General features: G+C 43.0%; 1 protein-coding gene across 18 annotated transcripts in view; it reads left to right on the forward strand.

The window, feature by feature from the left end:
- LOC107387740 (calcium/calmodulin-dependent protein kinase type II subunit gamma) overlaps positions 1 to 20,777 on the forward strand; it is a 68,244-nt gene that overhangs the window by 41,037 nt on the left and 6,430 nt on the right. The window contains exons 12-21 of one of the 18 annotated variants that reach the window (XM_015962887.3): positions 972 to 1,014; positions 2,242 to 2,304; positions 4,741 to 4,781; positions 5,375 to 5,458; positions 6,480 to 6,524; positions 6,650 to 6,704; positions 6,926 to 7,006; positions 10,251 to 10,391; positions 17,762 to 17,837; positions 17,931 to 18,025. In XM_015962887.3, coding sequence (XP_015818373.1) covers positions 972 to 1,014; positions 2,242 to 2,304; positions 4,741 to 4,781; positions 5,375 to 5,458; positions 6,480 to 6,524; positions 6,650 to 6,704; positions 6,926 to 7,006; positions 10,251 to 10,391; positions 17,762 to 17,837; positions 17,931 to 18,025 — 724 coding nt within the window. The remainder of the gene's footprint in view (positions 1 to 971; positions 1,015 to 2,241; positions 2,305 to 4,740; positions 4,782 to 5,374; positions 5,459 to 6,479; positions 6,525 to 6,649; positions 6,705 to 6,925; positions 7,007 to 10,250; positions 10,392 to 17,761; positions 17,838 to 17,930; positions 18,026 to 20,777) is intronic. The other 17 variants (XM_015962888.3, XM_015962892.3, XM_070545707.1 and 14 more) reach the window with 17 other exon arrangements.

Consider the following 20,777-nt stretch of genomic DNA (forward strand, 5'->3'; position numbering starts at 1 on the left):
TTTTTTTTCCACAAGCCGCTCTAAAAGATGTTTGTCCTTCACCGTCCCCGTGAACTGTCTGGTGATCTGAGCTTCAGATCGAAAGACCAGTGTTTACTTTCAATTTCATTATTCACGTTTATCCTGTAGATTTCATGCAAAAGTATGTTGGGTGTGTGTTCAAACTTGCATCAATAGGATTGTGGAGTAGAAGGTATTGTGTAACTTGAATTAATGTGTGCTGAAATAATATGAGAAAGCTATGAAACAATGATGACAATCATTTAATAATTGAATCGAAATACTCTGAATCAAAATGGTAAGATGGCACACCCCTAGTATTTTATCTGTTGGAATTTGTTCAACATGATATGATTTAGTGAATTTGGGGTTTTACCACAACTTGTCCACCAGCTGTCTATTTTAGATTGTCTTCTAATGCTGTAGTCAAGCATGGTACAAGATCTGTGTTGAGGTGAGGGTGTGTGACATATCTACAGAAAACTTGAGTAGCTGTTGTGAACTGTCTTAAATGTCTGCAGTTACCTGGAGACATTTTAAAGTATCAGAAGCTTAAATGGTTTATTTGACAGCAACACTGAAACATTTTAGATGACATTCAGTTGTGTTTGCTGTAGTTTTCATTCACAGCTATGCATGCAAAGTAATGCCTCAAGGAGCGGCTGTTCGCTTTTGTCTCATCATTTCAATTCTTTTGCATAGAGGCGAATGTAAAAACCTCGAGAATAAAACCGCTAAGAGCTGGTGGATTTCTCTAATCAGATTGTAGATACAAATCACCCTTCTACATGAAGGTTTGATGGTTATTGAATCATTGAATACATTTAATCTGCTGCTATGATGGATGAAAAGAAAGCATTTTGTTCTGTTTCGACTGAATATCAAACAGATGGCAGAAAAAATGGAAATCTTACAAATAAAAATTACCTTCTACCTCTCTCACTTCTTCCCTCCTTCGTTTTCTCCTCCAGGGAGCCATTCTCACCACCATGCTGGTGTCCAGAAACTTCTCAGGTGGGTGTGCCCTTCGCCCTCAGCCTCCCACGCAGCACATGCAGAGGGAGAGGAGGAAGGAGAGTGGATAGAGTCCTCTACACCTCTTTTAACCCCCTCATCACACACACACACACACCCACTCGTCCTCAAAATAACAATATGCCTTTGTGTGTGTGCATACAGGTTTTTCTCACTTAAAACATTAGACTGAATTGAAACGTGACATTTCTTTGTGATGTAATGTATTAACATCAATGAATTATTATAGGTGAGCTGCTTCCTGTTTGTATTCAGGTTAGAAAGTGATATTGTGTCATGTACATGATGGTATGTGAGTGTAAGTAACGTCCTTGTCCATGTTAATGTTTCTCCTTGTGTGTCTGTGTGTGTCCCTTTCTCCTGCTGCCCATGGAGCTTTTGCCTGTTTAAATGGAGCCCTGCGCGGGACGGTTTTAAATTCCGCTTCCACTGATTTTCTGACCATTGCCGCCCGCTCTCTGTTTTTGTCACTTTCATACGATACTGCAATATATGCGGCCATTCTGCGTCTGAATATCAGATTTACCCTCCTTTTCTTTAGTTTTATTCTCTCCGGCCGTAATTTTATTACCTACCTCAGTTTTACTGTCCATCCGGGAATTTGGGAATTGTTTTAGCCGCCCGCCCACGGCAGCCTTACAGGTGCCAGATTTGCATCTTGTCAGGGGGATCTCGCAAGACCCCAGTCCCATTGCAGGGTTCTGTTACCAACCTACTCTGTACTCTCCATCCTACCAACAGTTTTGGGGCCTCCTATTTTTAGCCGCCCACAGCAGTTGTACTGCCGCCCTCTCCCCGTGAGATTTGCTTTGGGACCTATGAGGTCCCAGTCCCAATGCAGGGCTCTAGTTGATGGAAGAACGCCTAATCTTATATTGGACTTTTATATTTTGGGCAAGTATGGTGTTATAAACAGGTGACTATAGACCTGCTGTGTTTATTTTTTTTTCTCTGAGTCTGCTGAGAGCGACTCGTTTCTGCTGAAGCCTTGTACTCAGTTTCAAATTAATTGGTCAGTCGATGGTGAACGATTTCAAGCCTGGGTCTATGAAACCACAGGGGTGCACATCTTTGCTGTAGCCCACTTTTGTCAAAGTGTTGGATGGATGTGGGCTGCTGCCAGCACACGCTGTAGTTTTCTAGGTCCATGATTGAACATGCTTATTTTGCATAGCCACTCCCAACTGTAGCATTTCTGTCCAATAGTGGGCCGGCAGCATACCAACTCTGCTGCTGCCGCCTCCTCCACGGCCTCACTGGCTCAGGAAGGTACGTCCCAGAGACACGCCCATCCACTTCCTCTCTGCACACACAGCTGCTTCTCGGGTCCACGGTGCAGGGTGCGCCCTCATTAACCATCCCCAAACTCTTGCATGCAACCTCCACCAGCATCCTCATCCACATTCACACACATATGCATGCGTGCTCACACAGCCTTTGCTCATTCGGGGTGTCATGGGTGTGTTTTTGCTGTATGGCAAAGACATTAGACTTTATTTTAAGCCATTCTCATCAGTTCAACCTGCACCTTAAAGTGCTTCTTGCATTCTCACTTCACTGCCTCTCAATCGCAGCCATCTTTGTCTTTAAACGAGTTAAGTTGTCATCTCAGGCAAACTCCATACTGATTTCCAGCTGACACCTTACGCTCCTGTGCTCCCCCCAGCCATGTCTGGAAGGCTGGGTGTGGGGTGAAAGGGGGCGGGGGATGAGGAGGGGCATGTATCCTGGGGGCGGGAACTGACACTGCAGGGGGCTGGCAAGAGCTGGGTTGGCGTGCTGCCATCGTCGGACCAGGTTTGTGGCAGGAGAGAGGATAGAGGCAGATGTTGAGGTGGGGAGAGATTTTAGAGGCAGGATGTCTCTTGAAACCATCCTGTATTTCAGAATAAAGGCATCACACATCTGATCTCCCCCTCTCAAAGCCCATTTTAGTTCTCTCAGAAACGTTCACCCATGCAATGTGGTGTCTTGTTTAAGAGTACTAAAATATGGCTCTCCTCTGATCCTGCCAAGTGGAGACAAGTGGTGAAGGTCGACGATTCCTATGGTGGCTCCATGGATCCTTTACATTAGGAAAAGACTGTCGAGCAAACTAGATTCTCTGTGATGGTTTTAGTCGGGAGAATCCTCTTTGCTCTGCATTTCTTCAAAGGAGTTTTGTGTAGACCTAAACTGTTGGAGACGTCCCAGGATGCTGCTATTGCTGTACAATGTGTTACTGATGTGTTGAGACTTGGGGTGTTTGTGGTGCTTCGTCAGCTAAAGCCACCCCTCCTAAATAAAACACGGGCTTCCTCACTGAGACTGGACCAAGCTGCCTGTTTGTAAGTCCTAAAATCATGTGTGACATCATCACTCCAGATTTTCTCTTTCTTAAGTCATCTATCTGTGTTTGTTGTCAGCTCTCTGACAGTGGCACTCATGACGGCTAAATTTGACCACTTGAACTGCTTTTTTGCGCTTCTTTTTAAATTCTGGCTGAGGCAGGGTGTGACAGTTTGCTCATGGTCTTTCCTCTAATGACGTTAAAGTAAAATCTGATACGTGCATTTGAAGCATTTCTCTTATGTCTAGTTTTTTTTATTTTCATTTGCCTTGCTGCCTTTTGCATGTTGGTTGGTTGTAATTTTTAAATCCTTTGAAGTATTCTTGAGTGATGCACTTTTAGATGCTTTCCAAAAGTCCTTCCTGCTGACCAGCAGGCTGGCGAGATGCTGTAGTGGTGCAGGAAGCCTACTGTCGGCCATCTCGACATCCATGCTGTCCAGGGAAACTTCTTCAATTAAAGGACGGGGGGCTTATTTAGAAAGCATTTGAACGAGGCAGCTCCACCTTCACTTAAAGCAAACAGACATTTTGGTTGATGATGTATCTTCATAAGCAGCAGATCAGTCAGCTCTCCTTTTTCTTTCGTTGTGGACTGAGAACTTTTCTTTTGTCACATCCGTTTCTCCTCCTTGGATGCTGCATGGTCCAGCCCAGATAAAAGCAACGTATCGGCCAGGATTAAGAAGCATGAGTTGTCACTTGATATTGTATGCTGCTGCTGCAAATACTCTTCCCCTTATCTCTACTCTCTTCTAGTGAAATTCTAACCCTCCTTCCCCCCCACCCCCCACCCCTTCCCATTTCTTATGTGAAGGTAAGAAACACAAGAGTTTTGGAAACTGTGAATGTGTCGGTAGAAAACAAGAGAAAAATGGAAGAAGCAGACAAGAGTTGAGAAAGCTTTAGACGGAGGGGAAACTGGCTGGAGCCTTTAACGGAAATCAATGATTTACATTAACCTAGCTCATCGCTGTCCGTCCTGGCGGCGGTTTGAGTCTTGACCATCACTCTCTTTCTAGATCTGCTGGGGTCTTCCAGACAGGAAATGGATGTAGGAAGTTTACTTTGCTCTCAGGTTTCTCTTTTATCCCCAGATGGCAGTGAATGGAATAAGATGTGAATGGGTTTTGCAGAGTGTAGAAACCTGTTCAGCTTGGGGTAAACTGCACCAGAAGTCCATTAAATGCATGTTATTCTCTGAAAACATCTAGCTTTACGTTGTCAGTAGGAGTTAATGGGGCTTCATAGAAATATAAACAGTAGATTCAAGTTTTACCAGAGGCTAAGAAGTGGGTGAAATGGCGTTGAGGCTGTTATCGACTGAGACTCATTTTTGCCTGTTTTCCTCTTTTTCCATCGTCTGTATTTTCGCAGCATGTAAAAGTTTACTCAACAAGAAGTCGGATTCTGCTAAGGTAAGGTTGACTTGTCCTCTCTCTGACCTCTGGCGACCTCTGTTTTCTCTAGCTCATCCCTTCTACCATTTCTCCCTTTTGATTCAACCACTTAATCTTTCATTTTTAATAATTGTTTTCCTATTAGATTTTATTGCTTTGTTTGTTTTTTGGTGGCGTTTTATAATTCTTGTAGTTCCACACACAGATTTGAGAACCTTTTTCCTTTGGTGATTTTCTAAAACTTCTGTTGTTGAATATTTTTTTTTACCTAAAGTTTGCTTCGGTCAGAAGTCCGCCGCTCACTTTCCGAGCGTTTTTCCATCAGTCTCTGCTCTCTCCTCCTTCTCCTGCCCTCCCTGTCCATCGTTTTTGCCCTCAGGGATTTTACTTTGTGTTAAGTGGCACAGGCATGGAGAGTTAGTGAGGCAGTAAAAAGGATGATCTAGAGGCCTTTCTGTGGCACTCACCCTCTCATTTATCCTGTTAGCTCTCAACAGCCCCCGAAGCCTGGGTGAACATTAGCCTCGTTTCCCGAAAAGGCGTTTTAATTCAGATGCATCAGTGTGTTTTTGTAGCCTTTTGTGTTCACTCTGTTTGCGTTCTCATCCCAGCCTTCTACCAACAACAGTAAGAACAGTATAGTGAGCGCCATCAATGCCCTGAAAGACACCAACATGGCAACCAACGCTCAGATGGTATAGTAGGCCACCGCTGTGCCAGTTCCTCTTAACTCTCACATAGTAGCTTCATTTGCCTCATCCTCATCATCATCATGCTTGTTCTTCTCCATCTCCAGTCCAGAGAGTGTTGTGCTGTGTCTTTCCTTGCAGCAGGCTCATCCTCTGGTCATTTTGTCCCCTAAGGTGCACATGTGCTCCTGAGCTAGATGTGCATCGGGCCTTTTGGAAATCCTTCACCACTCTTCATTTATTACTTTGAATCTCCGGCTCGACATGTGCACCTTTGCAGCTTCATAAGGAGCATGACTTGTGTTGCGATTATCTCCAGTAGAGTTGTTTGTCTAGAGGAGACTCTGTCAAGTTTTAGTTTGAAACAACTGCTGTGTTTATAGCTGCATTCTCCACTTAATCTGTCAAGTCCCTAACCTGACCACAGGCCCTTTTATTATTTTCCTGTCTTGCAACCGCCCTGCCTAACATCTTCATTTGGTTTATCTAAATGTTTTAGCTCATTCATGACTTTTTCTCACTCTGTTTATCTTCATTAACACCCTTACTGGCATCCCGACCACACTGCCAAAATAAATCATTAATCAAATTTAGCACGGATTGGTTTTTAAGTGATTTTTTGCATGCAGTAAGTCCCATTTCTGTTGTGTTGTAGCTGGGTTGCTTTTCTCTGAATGTGTGTCTCAGCTGGTGTCACAGGTCCCAAAATTGTTTTTTTGTTTTTTTTTTGGGGGGGGGGGGGGGCAGTTCTGTTTTATTGATGGGCAGTACAACAGAACTGTTCCACTTTTTATTTAAAGCCCAAAGCTGACTATTGGGGGTTGGCCTAAGTGATGGTACACTTGTGTTTTGGGTCTGGGACTGTTGAGCTACATCCTGGGCTTTGGGAAATAGAAGAGACTAAATCTATGAATTGAAGAAGTAAATGTGACATTACTAAATGCAGTAAGTGGACCCTAATTAAAATCCAGTTGAGAGACACAGTTTCACCACTATGATGGCTCAGACTGTCTGTTCTGTTCTGCAGGAATCTCAGAGCACAGTGGTGCACAACCCTCCTGATGGAGTCAAGGTAAGATCGTCTCCTTCAGAGAGTTTTAATTATCTCACAGCTCCGGTCAACTTGATCTTAGATCCTGTCGTGTTGGTTTTGGTAACTTGATGTTTCTTTTTCTTTTTTTTTTTTTGCCACCTCAGGGATCAACGGAGAGCAATGCTACAAACGACGAGGAGGAAATGAAAGGTAGGAAAGGTACTCAATAATTTTATTCCCTTTTCTCCTGTGCTTACTCGCTCTCTTCTTCTATCTGCCAATGAAGTGAAGTGTGTGTATTTGACTGTAGTGGCTGACAGGTGTGCTGAGCTTCAACACATGTCTGAGATTTGACTGTGTGTTGTGTGTGTGTGTATGTGTTTGTGTTTATTTATTGTGTGTCTGGCTACATTTTGTGTGTGTGTGTGTGTGTGTTCTAGCGGACAGTTCGGCGCTGAGTCAGAGCAGCGCTGCAGAGGAGATGCCCCCACTTCTGCCCTCACCTCAAAGCTCGCCTGCCAGTAAGTGTAACCATGGCAACCAGAAGCTTTTTGGTCGCCCCTGGCAAGGACCTGACGCCCCCTCCACACACCCATCCTCCCACCCCCACTTTGGCTTCTTTTAGTCACTGGCAGTGTTTGAGCTTCGCCTTCACTGTGATCCACTGAGCCTTAACTTTAGGGTTCCCGCTGGTTTTTAATACTTTCATCTTGTGTTTTTAACTCCTACACGTGCAAATCGGAAATTTCTTGGTTTCTAAATTCCTTTCAGTCAGATGTTTGTGAATAACACAAGTAAAAATATTTAAACCAAATACACGAGGCTAGTAGAACAATAAGGCAAACCATCAGCAGCTGTAACGAATGCTAACAGGAAGAATCTCTGGCATCTAAGGCTACATTCACACTGCAGGTGTTGGTCCTCAATTCCGATTTTATTGATTTATTTATTTGAAGTAAATCCGATTTTGTGTGTGTGTGCGTGTGCGTGCGTGCGCGCGCGTGGCTGTTCACATTACGACTGAAAAGCTCTCCCCACAGCGACCAGCATTCGACAAGTAGTCAAACTGTAAAATATTTTGCTCCTTATTCCGGCCATCTTCCTGAATTATTAGTCACCGAAAATGTTCCTATAATAAGTTAATTCACAGACCCCCCCCCCCTCACGGAGTCCAGTGAAACGCTTTGCTCCAACAGCACCTCCCATTCTCGTGCTCTCCTGTATTTTTAATTTCAAAACTTGACAGGATGTCCAGACAGACTCCTGAATCCTTCTGTCAGTGCTTCTCCTCAGGAACGTCAACACAATACGCTCACCTCCACTAACTCAGAGACGTATGAGACAGATTTAATGACGGATTCAGACCACAGTCTCTTACAAAAACATCAGATATGTATCAGGATCAGTACCACATATGGAAGTGACCTGGATCGGATTAGAAAAAATCAGATCTTTGCTGTTCAGACTGTCGTAACAAATATGGGTCGCATGTGGGGAAAAAATTCGGATTTGATGCGTTTTTGCCTGCAGTGTGAACGTAGCCTGAGAAAGGTTCTTATTGGCAGTTATTTTTAAGTTAAATCATTTTTAATGAAATCATGTGGAGAGTTTAAATATAATGGAACTAGATCCTAAATAATTTCAGTTTATTGCAACTTGGATTTTAATTCCCCGTTTGCTCAGATCTGAGAAAAGAAAAGCGCTTGGAAAACTTGTGACATGTTATTTTTGTTGCATCTTTACAACCATTTGTTTGCCAACCTTGTTGGTTTAGAAGAAAACATTTAACATGTAGATACATTTATTTGTCCAAAGTTGCATTTACTTGGAATCAATTACATTTTGAAATATGATTGTCAATAGAGTCCTAAGAATTTTAAATTGAATGAGTGGTCTTCCAGGGGTCAGTGTTTTCCTGATGGACTCTTGACTGCTAGTCTTGAGCTGTTGTCTCCACAGGTAACCTATGAAACCTGCCAATAATCTGCTGATGAGTATTTTTGGTGCTTTCGTATTGACAAGGTGGCAAGTTATTTTTATTTGATGTTATTTATTTATTGCTGTTGCAGCAAGTCAAATGAATAAGAAGCTCTTGGCCTGACTTCGTACCATTGCATAACATCTGAAGCGTAGTATACAGCTACTAAATGGTTTTGTTGCCACTGTGTGCAGAGCAGCATGTCTCTGATGCAACCTAGAGGCATAATGTTGCAGCTCTGCTAAATTAATGCTTTAGGTTTATATTTTACCTGCTGTGCTTCCAGAATGCATCAAGCTCAGCAGTTTAGATTGGGCCAGATAGGAAGTCAAGCACGGGAGCAGTGTAAAGCATCCTGCAACTTTCAAAATAAGACATGTGCAGATTTCCTGTGGCTTAACTATCCAGTTATCCTCTGTGGCGGAGGTAAAAAGAGCAGAAAATAATATTGTAAATGGCCTGTATGTACCCCCCACCCCCTCGGCCATTTACAACACAACACTCATTCAATGCGAGTGATAAGCTAGCCACAGCACACGGACAGAAGTGAATAAAGCTTCTGTTGGATACTTGCTTGTTATTGTGTGAACTGATGAAATCACATGTGATCTTGCAATTCTCCAGTGATTTTGTGGTCTCGTGAGACCAACCTAGTGGAATGCACATTTGAAATGCTCCGGATAGGAAAGGACACATCGCTGAGGTTGTAGGGAAAAGCACCTATAATGTTGCATGGCGCTTACGCGTCTGGTGGAACGTGGAGGACCTCTTTCACATGGTTCTCCAGAAGCAGGACAGTTGGGAAACCTTCAGTGTTGCTGCCTCAAAGAAAAATAAATCCAAGTTGTGATAAGCTGGGTGTTCCTTTAATGAGGATACAATTTCAGAAATGCAAACAACCTCTTTTGCGTTTACATGCCCATTATAATATAAATTGTGTGCCAACTGCTTAAGAATAGCTCACGTCCGCTTTATTGTCTTTATTAAAATATTTTACAGTCACACATCCACTTTCTAGTCACAGACCTGACTATCAAAAGTCAAAAGAAGTTGTAGAATCCCCATCAGGGCCAGTGTGGGAACCTTGAATGCGTGTGTTAGAAAGTGAGTGTGTGTTTCTCTGGGTGACCACTTCATATTCCCTCCTATGACAGCTCCAGCTGGAGGTAGCCTTGCTTACCTTGTAGCTGAGTGTCCTAAACTGTCCTCCGTTGGGTCTCGCTGCTCGTCTGACTCTCCTGGATCCATACTCGGCTCACCACAGCATCTTGTAGCTTCTCCATTCTGCATATGCCTTGTTCTGGTTCACTGCTTATTTAACTCATTAGTAGACATATTCTCACTTATTTATAATATATGTTCTTTCTATGTATTTTAAAAAAAAATTTATTTGGACCCTGACTCACCTGAACAGCTGAATCACTTCCTGGCTTTCTCCTCCCATCCTGCCTTCCTACCTGAACATGCCACCTTTCCCTGCAGACATGATATCCGCTCATAACAAGAACTGGCTTGATGCTTCAGAAAGCTTTGTTAGTCTATATGAACATTAAGAGTAGAGTGAATGTGAGCAGCAGTAATCATTCCAGTCTTTCATGATGAGAGCTGCATGAATCTTGCCTCCTGCTAACATCACCCATCTGCACGTTTGTCACAAGCCCATCTGGTTCCCTGCTAATTCTGATAAAAACTAACTCGCATCCATCTCCTGCATGAAGCATGTGTATGTCGTGAGTCTTGTGTGTTGTCCATCCACATGTTTGTTAACCATCCGTTGTGTGTTTCAGTTCCATCGCATGATGTAAAGCGCATGGCATGGAACAGCACAGGCAACAGCTCCTGCCCCGACTCTGACCAATCGCAGTCCTCCATTCCTGCCGCTCCACTAGGGAGCAACTCAGTCGCTGCTAAAAGCAACACTAAGCAGAGTAAGAGCACACCAGCACTAACGACTAACCCAGCCCTCCCCGCCTTCTACTCACTGTAGCTGTTCAAGCTATAAAACCGTTTGTCTTCAAAGCGGTTGATTATTTATTTCTTATCAGGTTGTAAATGTCCTGAGCCGTCTCTTCCGGTCTCGTCTTTAACCCACTGCTGCTCAGAGCCAGATCTTGAGAGAGGGTGCTCGCTGCAGAACTACAAAGGCGGCGCTGCACCATAAGGTGGAGCTGCACCAGAATCAGCCCCGCCCATTGACTCAAACTCCGCCTAGCCCACTGACTTCTTCTGTTTTTGTTTTTCAACTTATCGCAAACTAACCTGACCCACGTGAATTACGGCTGTTACTAGTTTAGAATTGTTAATGCTATGTTCTATACTCCAATTAAACAAGAAAAATATAACTTGCTACATGACAAAGCCTGAATATATCCTGAAATGAAAAGGTTTCTTTTAGCAAATATCTGCCCACAGCCGCTCCAACAAAACCGAGATACAACAGCATTTAAGGCCATTGAATGGGTTCTGGTAGTCCAGTGGCAAGATCGTCTGACATGAGTTTTGCTTTCCTCTCTGCTGATGGTTAGACTCTCGGTGGGGTCAGCAGCAATCTATTTAGCCAGCTGAAACATTTAATTTGTTTATATTTTAGCTGTAATGTTTATTTTCTGCAAAATATTTATGTCTCTAAAAGTTCTTTGAATGTGGTCGTTCCTAAACAGCATTTTAGTTGAAACTCTGCTCACAAATGGACTCACACTGGCTAAATAAACAAATAAAAAAAACACATTAGTAATTATATTTTAAATGGTATACCAATAAATTGTAAACATAGTACTGGCAAGTGTAGATAGAAAAGAATAAAACGGGTTTTAAACTATCTTTATACTGCCGCTACTGGGAGGCGAACCTGCGCAAAACTGCATCCCAGTCTTAACTCCATAACCACTTCACATAAAAAGCAAGTGGCGTTACATGTAATTGTGCCATCCAGTGTTTCTTTGTAGATGGGATGTATGGTTTTTCTGGCAGTGTCTCAGTAGAAGTCATTTCAGAAATAATTTGTCAGAAAATTCCCAGAATATCCAGATTTGAGAACCAAGACCAGACCCGCTTCGGGGGAGGAGACCAAATTGAAGCTGAGATGGGAGGAAAATGCATGAATGAGGCCAAAAATGGCTTTGGTGTGTTTCTTATGAGGAAATGACAATATAACATGGTAAAAAGTTCCAAAAGTTAGATTTTTAATTATATGGAACCTTTACAAAAAATGTTCAGTTAACTTCTCAACTCCGTCCTCAATCTTGCATTTTAGATGATATTAGCTATAACACCCTCTTTGGTTCCAGAATGCTATCAAGTCTGACAACTGGAAGGAATTGGACTGACCCTGATGGAATGGGCGGGGCTGACTGGTGCAGCTCCACCTTCTGGTGCAGCTCCACCTTTGTGGCTCTGCAGCGAGCACCACTTGAATCTTGAGGGTGAAACAGGTGTTCTTGTTTACCTAATTCAGCATCAATAACTTTTAACCTGATCCATCTGATGGTTTTTATCTAAATGTCTGAGAAGTTCTCTGTAGGTGTCCAGTAAGTCCCAACACATACACTCCTACAGGCGAGCTAATCAAACCCAGGAAAGTAATCCTTTCAATAAATGAGTTGTCAGTCGTGATCGAGGCATGCGTCTACGCCCTAAAAGGCTGCAGCTGTTGGTGACGAGTTGGAGACACAAAGTTCAGATTCATTTATCGTCATTAAACAGCCCGTGAGAGGCAGAAGACCTAAGTGTTTCTCTCTGACCAGCCTGAATGAAGAAGTAAATTAAACAGTCTTGTGTAAACATCTGAAGTCTTATGGTCAGAACTTAGTTTAGGGGAAAGGTCAAAGGTCAGAATTCATGATTCTCAGCCTCAAAGGGTCATTTCTCAGCTTTGTGGCTCAACACTTTGCATGAAGGTAAAAGGGTGAAAAGTCCCAAGGATATGTGGGCTTTGTTTTTCTTTGCGTTTAAATGTTTATACCTGGGTCATGTGGGACGTAATGTAGCAACACATGGCAGCATTTGCAGGACGGTCAGCTAAATGTTCTTGTTCTAATCTTGCTTCAAAAACATTTCAATGTTTTTTCCATTTGTTTGCAATTTGGCCACCAACCCCTCCCAACGCTGTCTCAAGCGGACACAGAAACTAAGCTAGATGGCTGTGGAAATGACCGAGTGTTCAGAGAGAAATTTAAATTACGGTTTTTCTTATTCCACCAAAGTGAGAACACGGCTCTGCAACTCATGCAAGGAAATTGACAACTCGACCAGGGGCGGATTTGGGACTGAAGAAGATCCGGGGCTTAACACGTGCACGCGCACACACACACACACACACACACACACACACACACACACATGACACGCACTAGTCAACATCATATATGTCTTGTACCACATAATTTTTAATCTGAAGCTACATATTAAACATATTCAGGGCAGAGTATTGTTCCTGTTAGTGTTTAGTGTGAGATGATAGTAAATATTCCCTTTCTTTCTCCAACAACGTTACCTGATGGTAAGCTAACTTTAGGCAAACCAGCAGCACAACAAATATTTTCAAATAAGACTCACAAACCTGAGTCAACACCAGTCTCATCAAAGCTGGGGTTCTGTCGTTGTACTTTTGGTCTAAAACACGTCCTTATGTCCATCTTCACACATGCTTTTCAGGCAGAGAGTGTAGAAGAAGCTGGCTGCTGAAGGGCTTCTTCTTCAGTGGTGGAGGCTCAGGCAGGCTGTATACAAACTACTGCCAGCTGCTCCCTCTCTGTTGGACTTTGGTACTGCATGTTACTTCCACATTTTAGATCCGGGGCTTTTCATAAAACATTCGGGGCTTGAGCCCAAGTAGCCGGGCCTGACGCCGCCCCTGAACTCGACAAACAATTCAGTATACTTTGTAAACGTCCTTGAGAATCCCAGTGACTCACCAACTGTTGCTGCCCTGTGACTTTCCACCTTAAGCTGCAGCTCTCAGCTGGTTAATAACTGGTCCACTGGGTTTATGTGGGCTTAAAGTTAAAGGTTTGGGTTTAGAGGAGGTTTGAAACTATCTGGCTGTGTAAGTAATATTCACAAACACATTATAAATTCAAACCAAAGCTTAAAAAATAGATTAATTTGATGGGTCCTTGGAGTAGAAATTTAAACTTAATAAGTTAGGCACTTAACGGATTGAAAAAAGGTGATGTTTAGAGCGGTTTCTCTACAGCAAAGTAAAGTAAGCACTGAGTTGGCCTGCTCTGCGTCAAGCAGATGGAAATTCTGAAACCGGTGTGTGATGTTTCATTCTGAATGCATGCTAGATGCTTTTTGTAGAACTGAAGCATGAATTGTTTCTGGTGACAAAGACCCTTCAGAAAGTTCCTTCCATCATTGCATCATGTTGCTCTTATAACACTGGAGGGATGGACTCGGTTGTCGCATTTCAAATGCAGCAGCGCTACATCAATATGCACCAAGTTTTCACTCTTATGTTTTACATAAATAATCATTAGCTGAATTCATTTATATGCTTGTCAGAATCTGAGGGGATGAACAGCAGTGTTTTATTGATCAGCAGAGAAAATGTCTAATATCTGTTTCAATAAAACTGGCATACAATTTAATTACACACATCTGGGAGGGGACAATCTTCAACACAAAGAAATTGCGACTTACATTTCTCACAAATGATAAAACGGGTGCTTTTAGAGTTGTAGTGTGTTCATTCAAATATTAAAATAGTTTTAAAGGTGTGGAACACTGAATTTTATTTTTTCCCCATATTTTTGATTATAATCGGTCACTGAGTTTTTCATGTAGGCTGAACATGTAAATAGTCTCCTACACCTATCTCCTGCATTAGCTTCTGATGGAAAATAGATGATGAAACTCTAGGATTAGAAAATCATCACAGATCTACATCACTCTGTTACTTATTCATGGACTCACCCATCTTGACTCATGACGGGGAAGTCTGTTGTTGGTTTAGCATCCAGGAAACAACAGAGGACATCCCAACTTTTTTTCTCCAGAGTACGACTTACAAGACATTTATTCCTACTGTAGACCACTGAAAATGTATTGACTATGCAAGTGAACCACACCTTTAATGTTGTAGAGGGTAAATGTTGTTGCTTTTAAGCTTCATATGTTACCTTTACTTATGACCAATAAGCTGTGATACTCTATATAAATATAGAATATCAACCTGCTTGGTTTTTGGATGTTTAATCAGAAGATTCTAGGATTCTTTGCTTTTTCCAGGGATCAACACACTTCCTCTCAATTCACACGGTCAGGTTTATAAAAGATGAGAAATTTATTTTCTAAACAAATAAATACATGACAAGTTAACCAAGACTACTGTGGTGGATGAATCTAAGAGGATGGGATGTGATGTGTGGTGATTTAATGGTATGTGTTTATCAGAGCCTTGTATCTAGGAGAACTGAGCTCTGGGTGTGAAAAGGAATTTGGTCTGCATTAAACTATGAAGTTGGTTCTTATCAAAACCACATCAGACGCAATCTGTAGCTGTTTTTACAGGACCATAGCATTTTCAAAACGGGACTTGCCACAGCTCCCTGGGGAGGATAAAGGTCATTTATAAGATCAGACCGTGGCGGTAATGTGGTGCAATCGTGGCAATTTTATAAAAGATTAGGTGATGGCGGCATAAAGGGGGTATGGCGGCGGTCTGCACTGCCGCAGACTTCAGTTTATCTTGGACATAACTTGCTTTTATTGCGATTGAAGTCGTGATCGTTACGTTTTTTTTTTTTTACAAGCAGCTCCTAAAGGTGTCTGTCCCCATCAGTCCCTGTGCAGTCTCTGGTGATCTGAGCTTCAGCTCTAACAGAGAGGCTCATGGAGCGCTGCGGCGCTCCAGTTTGCCATGTCAACTGATTTTGTTCAAAAAGCAAACCTTATTGCCTGTGTTTACTTTCATTTTCAATGCATTTGCCAGCTGGAGCTCAGAAATAACTCCCCACGTCATCATGACATCTGCCTCTGTTGCGCCAGGGCGCATACGACAGACCATTACTGCAATATTACTACCAAGCGAGGCGGAACGAATGCCGCAATATTCGCGCAACGCCATGCCGGCATGGCATGTTTATAGACATACCATTGTGGTAATATTACGCTGATTTGCCGGCATGGTGTGTCTTATAAAAGAGGCTTGTGTGTCTACCTCATCCTTTCTTTGGAGACCGTCTTCGCGGATCCGGAGGTCAGGGAGGTCGGATGGCCGCTGGGCACCGAGGTTTGGTAGATTAACCGCAGCGCCGACGCTCCAGTCCAGAGATGTTTCCGAGTCACAACAGATAGATGAAATCGTTTGCGTCTAGAAGGACTCTTAGGGAGTCGGAACTGTATCAGCTTTGTTCTGCAGGTACCGTTTGCTGTGTCAGCTTCAGCGTGTAGCAGGGTTTTGACATCTTGCCAAAATGACTCTTGGTTAAAGAGAGTTCGCTCCGGATGGCCTGTCCATAGCTTTCTCTAGAACTGACTCGCCGTCAAGTGAGCTCTGTTTTAATATTCTCATATTATGATTTACTTGGCCAACTGGGACGTGCCATGTTAAGGGGTGTTAACAAGCAAACCTCAGAACAGCACGCCTTCTTTCAGATACAGGATGCTCTGATTTGTGGCTAAGAAAATATCTGTGTCATGACGTTTAACTCAACTTTAATTTATCTCTAATGAACCTTGTGTCTGAGTGTAGATAACGATTCACTTGTCATCAAGCATTACTAATCATCATATGTATAAATCTTTCATTGTAATAATAACATTCATTTCAAACTTCAGTAATTCAAGCACAGATTAATCAACCTTATTAATTCAAGCACAGATTAATCAAGACATTATTATTATTATTCATCAACCATTATTGTTGTTTCATTTCACGATTGATTAACTTATATGGGCTGAAAATAGTCACTTTATTCAGAGAATGAGCAATCCTGCTGTGTTATCAAAAGAAGGCTTTGTTTGTTTATTCCTCCTGAAATGTCAACAAGGCTGCAGTATCCTTCTGGGTTTGTTGGAAGCTAGGATGTAAAATCCACTTTAGAGAATGAAATTTATGTCTGCAGAATGGCATGTAGGTCAATCTGTAGGTGAAAACTGACCATTGCTGGATGTTACAATGTTTTAAATGTAATTGTATTGAGTCCTGCCTCAGATGTTATCACATGTAAGCAAACTGAGCTGATACCATCTAAATATCTTGTAAAATGAGCCCTCTGGTCGTGTGCGTGTAAAATGTGGTTGGACATAGAACTATAAGACATAGTCACTACTGTAGACGGACAAGTGGAATAGGTTAATTAAACCTCACAGATGACGTCACTAAATTCCTGTTTTCAAACTTTCCAAACACTTTCATGTAGCTCTTTCTGCTAAAAGCATTTTAATGTGATTTAGCCTCTGTTATGTTATGGATGGGCTCTTTTCCACCTGAACACATAACTTAATTTTAAATGTGAAGTAGTAGAAACATGAAGTGAAACAAGTTCAGGTTCACTGGTTTTTATTCTGTAAAACCCTTGAAAAGTAATTTATCACATTGTTGGTCTAAATATATGTTGGACTTCTTTTCTTTTACCCAATTTTATTTATTTTGTTTTTGCTTTGAGTGTTGATACAAGGAGCGTCAATGTTGACGTGAACTTTCTCTACCAGATTCTCAACAGACGGGTGATTAATGTGACATTTTGTGAATCTGAAAGTGAGATGAGTGAAAGTAAGGAGGCTTTCTGTGGGAGAAACAATGACAAAGTGCTGAAAATCTCTAGTTGGTTTAGTTGATTCCTAAAGTGTGTCTGCGACTACAAAAGGTCATAAACATCAGAACTCAGACATTTCAATTATGCTTTCTTTCAAAAAAGTTGTCTTTAAGAGTTTCTGGTAAATCTTCATTACAGAGACCTCTGAATATTTTTTTGTCCCACATTATCTGAAAGAGATAACTGCCCTTGTTTTTGCTGAGATGTGTCAGATCACTGTACGAGCTTGTGATAAAAGCTGATAATTTTGTTGGAGATATTTTCGTGAGCCTGTGGTGTTCTCGGGCAGTTTGTGGTTTGGTGTCAGCACGCGCTCACAGCCGAGCTGATTTCAGTGACGTCACACAGAAGGTGAGAAGATGAGCGACACGCTGAGATGAGGTCGAGCTGCGTTGGGGTTAAGAGGAGCAGTGAGCTATGGAGTGTGAAGGGAGACACCAGCTGAGGTTATGAGAAAAGATGCCAATCAGTTGTCTCATCGGCCTTCTCACCAGCGTCCTTCTCTTTCTGTGTTTTCTGTTTCCTGTTTGCTGCAGCTCGTAAACAGGAGATAATTAAGATAACGGAGCAGCTGATTGAAGCCATTAACAATGGAGATTTTGATGCCTACACGTGAGTTCTTGGTGGGAAAATGTGGATTTTTATTGGAACGTGTGAATTTTTGTTATAGTCAGATGTTTTTTTTTTTCCACTATCCTTCTACAGGAAGATTTGTGATCCTGGACTCACCTCTTTTGAACCAGAAGCTCTGGGAAACCTAGTGGAAGGCATGGACTTCCACAAGTTCTACTTTGAAAACTGTAAGTGTTCTCCTGCACTTGTCTGTCACACAGTGTAAATGTGGCTGCCAGGTAAGGAACATGCATCATGTCTTTGGAGGAAACTTTAAAACATCTGGCCTTTGATTTCCCCCTAAAGAAAGCTGTTGTTTATTTTTTTAAGATGTTTACTACAAAATAACAACAGTCAGTGCAAACTGCACTAAATGTAAAGCTTTTAATTGAACCTTTAATTGTGAAACTTATTTTAAAAGCTAAGCTTCAGGGGCAGAAAGGAATTACAAAGATTAGATGCTTTAAAATGAAATGTATTACTTTTTATTGCTAATTTTTTATTTTTATTTTTTGTTGCTATTTTTAATTCAACTCGATCGACTTTGTTGTTGTTTCATCTGGTCTGTGGTCGATGTCTTGGACACGCGGGTGAAGAGAGGGGTGGAGCTGTCAACTGACCACTATCTGGTGGTGACCTGGCAGGCCCAAAATTATTGGGAGGGTTTGCTGGGAACGTTTGGTGGAGTCTCCTGTCAGAAGAAGTTTCAATTTCCACATCCAACAGAACTTCCGAAATGCTCCAGGGGAGGCGCGGGACATTGAGTCCAAGTGAGCCCTGCCCCGTGCTTTGTCCAGACGGCCGACCGGAGCTGCGGCCCCAGGGTTGTCTGTGTCTGTCGCGGTGGCAATCCACGAACCCACTGGTGGATACCAACAGTTAGGGATGCTGTCAAGCTGACGAAAGAGTCCTATCGGGTCTTTTTTTTTTTTCCTGTGGGACTCCAGAGGTAGCTGATGGGTACTGGTAGACCAAGCAGAATGCGACTCAGGTGGTCACAGAGGCAAAAAACCCGGGTGTGGGACAAGTTTGGTGAGACCATGGAGCAAGACTTCTGTATAGCTTCGGAGAGATTTTGGTCCAACATCCGGCACCTCAAGAGGAGACAGTAGTGCGCTACCAACACTGTTTATAGTTGGGACGGTAGGGTGCTGACCTCTACTTGGGACATTGTGGATTGGTGGGCAGAGTACTTCAAAGACCTTGTCAATCCCACTGGCAGTGAGGAAGCAGAGTCTGGGGACTTTCGGTTGGGCTCTCCAATTTCTGGTGCTGAGGTGGTCAAAAGGCTCCTTGATGGATAGTCTCCGGGGGTGGATAAGATCCGCCCAGAGTTCCTTAAGGCTCTGGATCTTGTAGGGTTGTGTTGGCTGATGCGGCTCCGCAATGTCACGTGGACATCGGGATGTGTTCCAACTACAGGGGATCACACTTCTGAGCCTTCCTGGTAAGGTCTATTCAGGGGTTCTGGAGAGGAGGCTGTGACGGATTGTCTAACCTCAGATTCAGGAGAATTAATGTGGTTTTCGTCCTGGCCGTGGAACACTGGACCAGCTCTATACCCTTTGGGGGGTCCAGCCGGGTGCGTGGGAGTTTGCCCAACCAATCTACATGTGTTTTATGGATTTGGAGAAGGTGTTCAACCGCATCTCTCGGGAGACCCTTTGGGAGGTACTTCGGGAGTATGAGGTACTAAGCCCTCTGATACAGGCCGTTAGGTCCCTGTATGACCGGTGCCACAGCTTGGTCCCCATTGCCGGCAGTAAGTCAAATTTGTTTCATTTGAGAGTTGGACTCTGGCAAGGCTGCCCTTTGTTTCCAATTCTGTTTATAACTTTTATGTATAGGTTTTCTAGGCGCAGCCAATGTGTTGAGGGGATTAGTTTTGGTGGTCTCTGCTTTTTGCTGATAATGTGGTCCACTTGGCTTCATCAGAACGTCATCTCCGGCTCTCACTGAAGCGGTTTTCAGCTGAGTGAAGCAGTTGGGATTAGAATCAGCTCCTCTAAATCTGAGACCATGGTCTTGAGTCGAAAAAAGGTAGAACACCTTCTCCGAGTCGGGGATGAGATCCTGCCCCAAGTGGAGGAGTTTAAGTATCTCAAGGTCTTGTTCACGAGAGAGGGAAAGATGGAACACGAGATCGATAGGCAGATTGGTGCTGCATCTGCAATGATGCGGGCGTTGTACCGGTCTGTCATTGTGAAGAGAAAACTGAGCCAGAAGGTGAAACTCTCAATTTACTTGTTCATCTACATGCCAACCCTCACCTAAGGTCACAAGCTTTGGGTAGTGACCGAAAGAATGAGGTCGTGGGTAAAAGCAGCCGAAATGAGTGTTCTCCACAGGGTGGCTGGGCTCTCCCTTGGATGACAGAGCTTCTCACCCTATCTCTGAGAGCGGCTCAGAGTAGATCTGCTGCCTCGAGAGGAGCCAGTTGAAGTGGCTTGGGCATCTAGTTAGGATGCCTCCTGGACACCTCCCTAGTGAGATTTTGTTGGCACGTCCAACCAGACCTAAAGGAAGACCCAGGACACGCTGGAGGGACTATGTCTCTCGTCTGGCCAGGAAACGTCTTGGGATTTCCCTGGAGAAGCTGGCCAAAGTGGCTGGGGAAAGGGAAGTCTGGGCCTCCCTGCTTTGGCTACTGCCCCCGCGACCCGACCCCGCATAAGCGGCCAACAATGGATGGCAGTACTAAGGTGTACTGTTGAGAAATGATCATGGTCAAAGCTAAGATCTTGTATGAAGACTAGTGCTCTGAGCTTGTATTGTAAGTCTCAGCTGCTACCACGTGAAATTGTTGCTCAATATCAGTAAAATTAAGTTGTATCCATTTTTGTTTTGATTGTTTAAAATTAAAGAGCAGGTTCACTGAGTAACCATTTTGACTTATTTTTGAAATTTTTGAAAATGATCACTCTGGTCACTCTGAGTTTA

The sequence above is a fragment of the Nothobranchius furzeri genome, chromosome 16, assembly GCF_043380555.1.
Source record: "Nothobranchius furzeri strain GRZ-AD chromosome 16, NfurGRZ-RIMD1, whole genome shotgun sequence".
Lineage (NCBI taxonomy): Eukaryota > Metazoa > Chordata > Actinopteri > Cyprinodontiformes > Nothobranchiidae > Nothobranchius > Nothobranchius furzeri.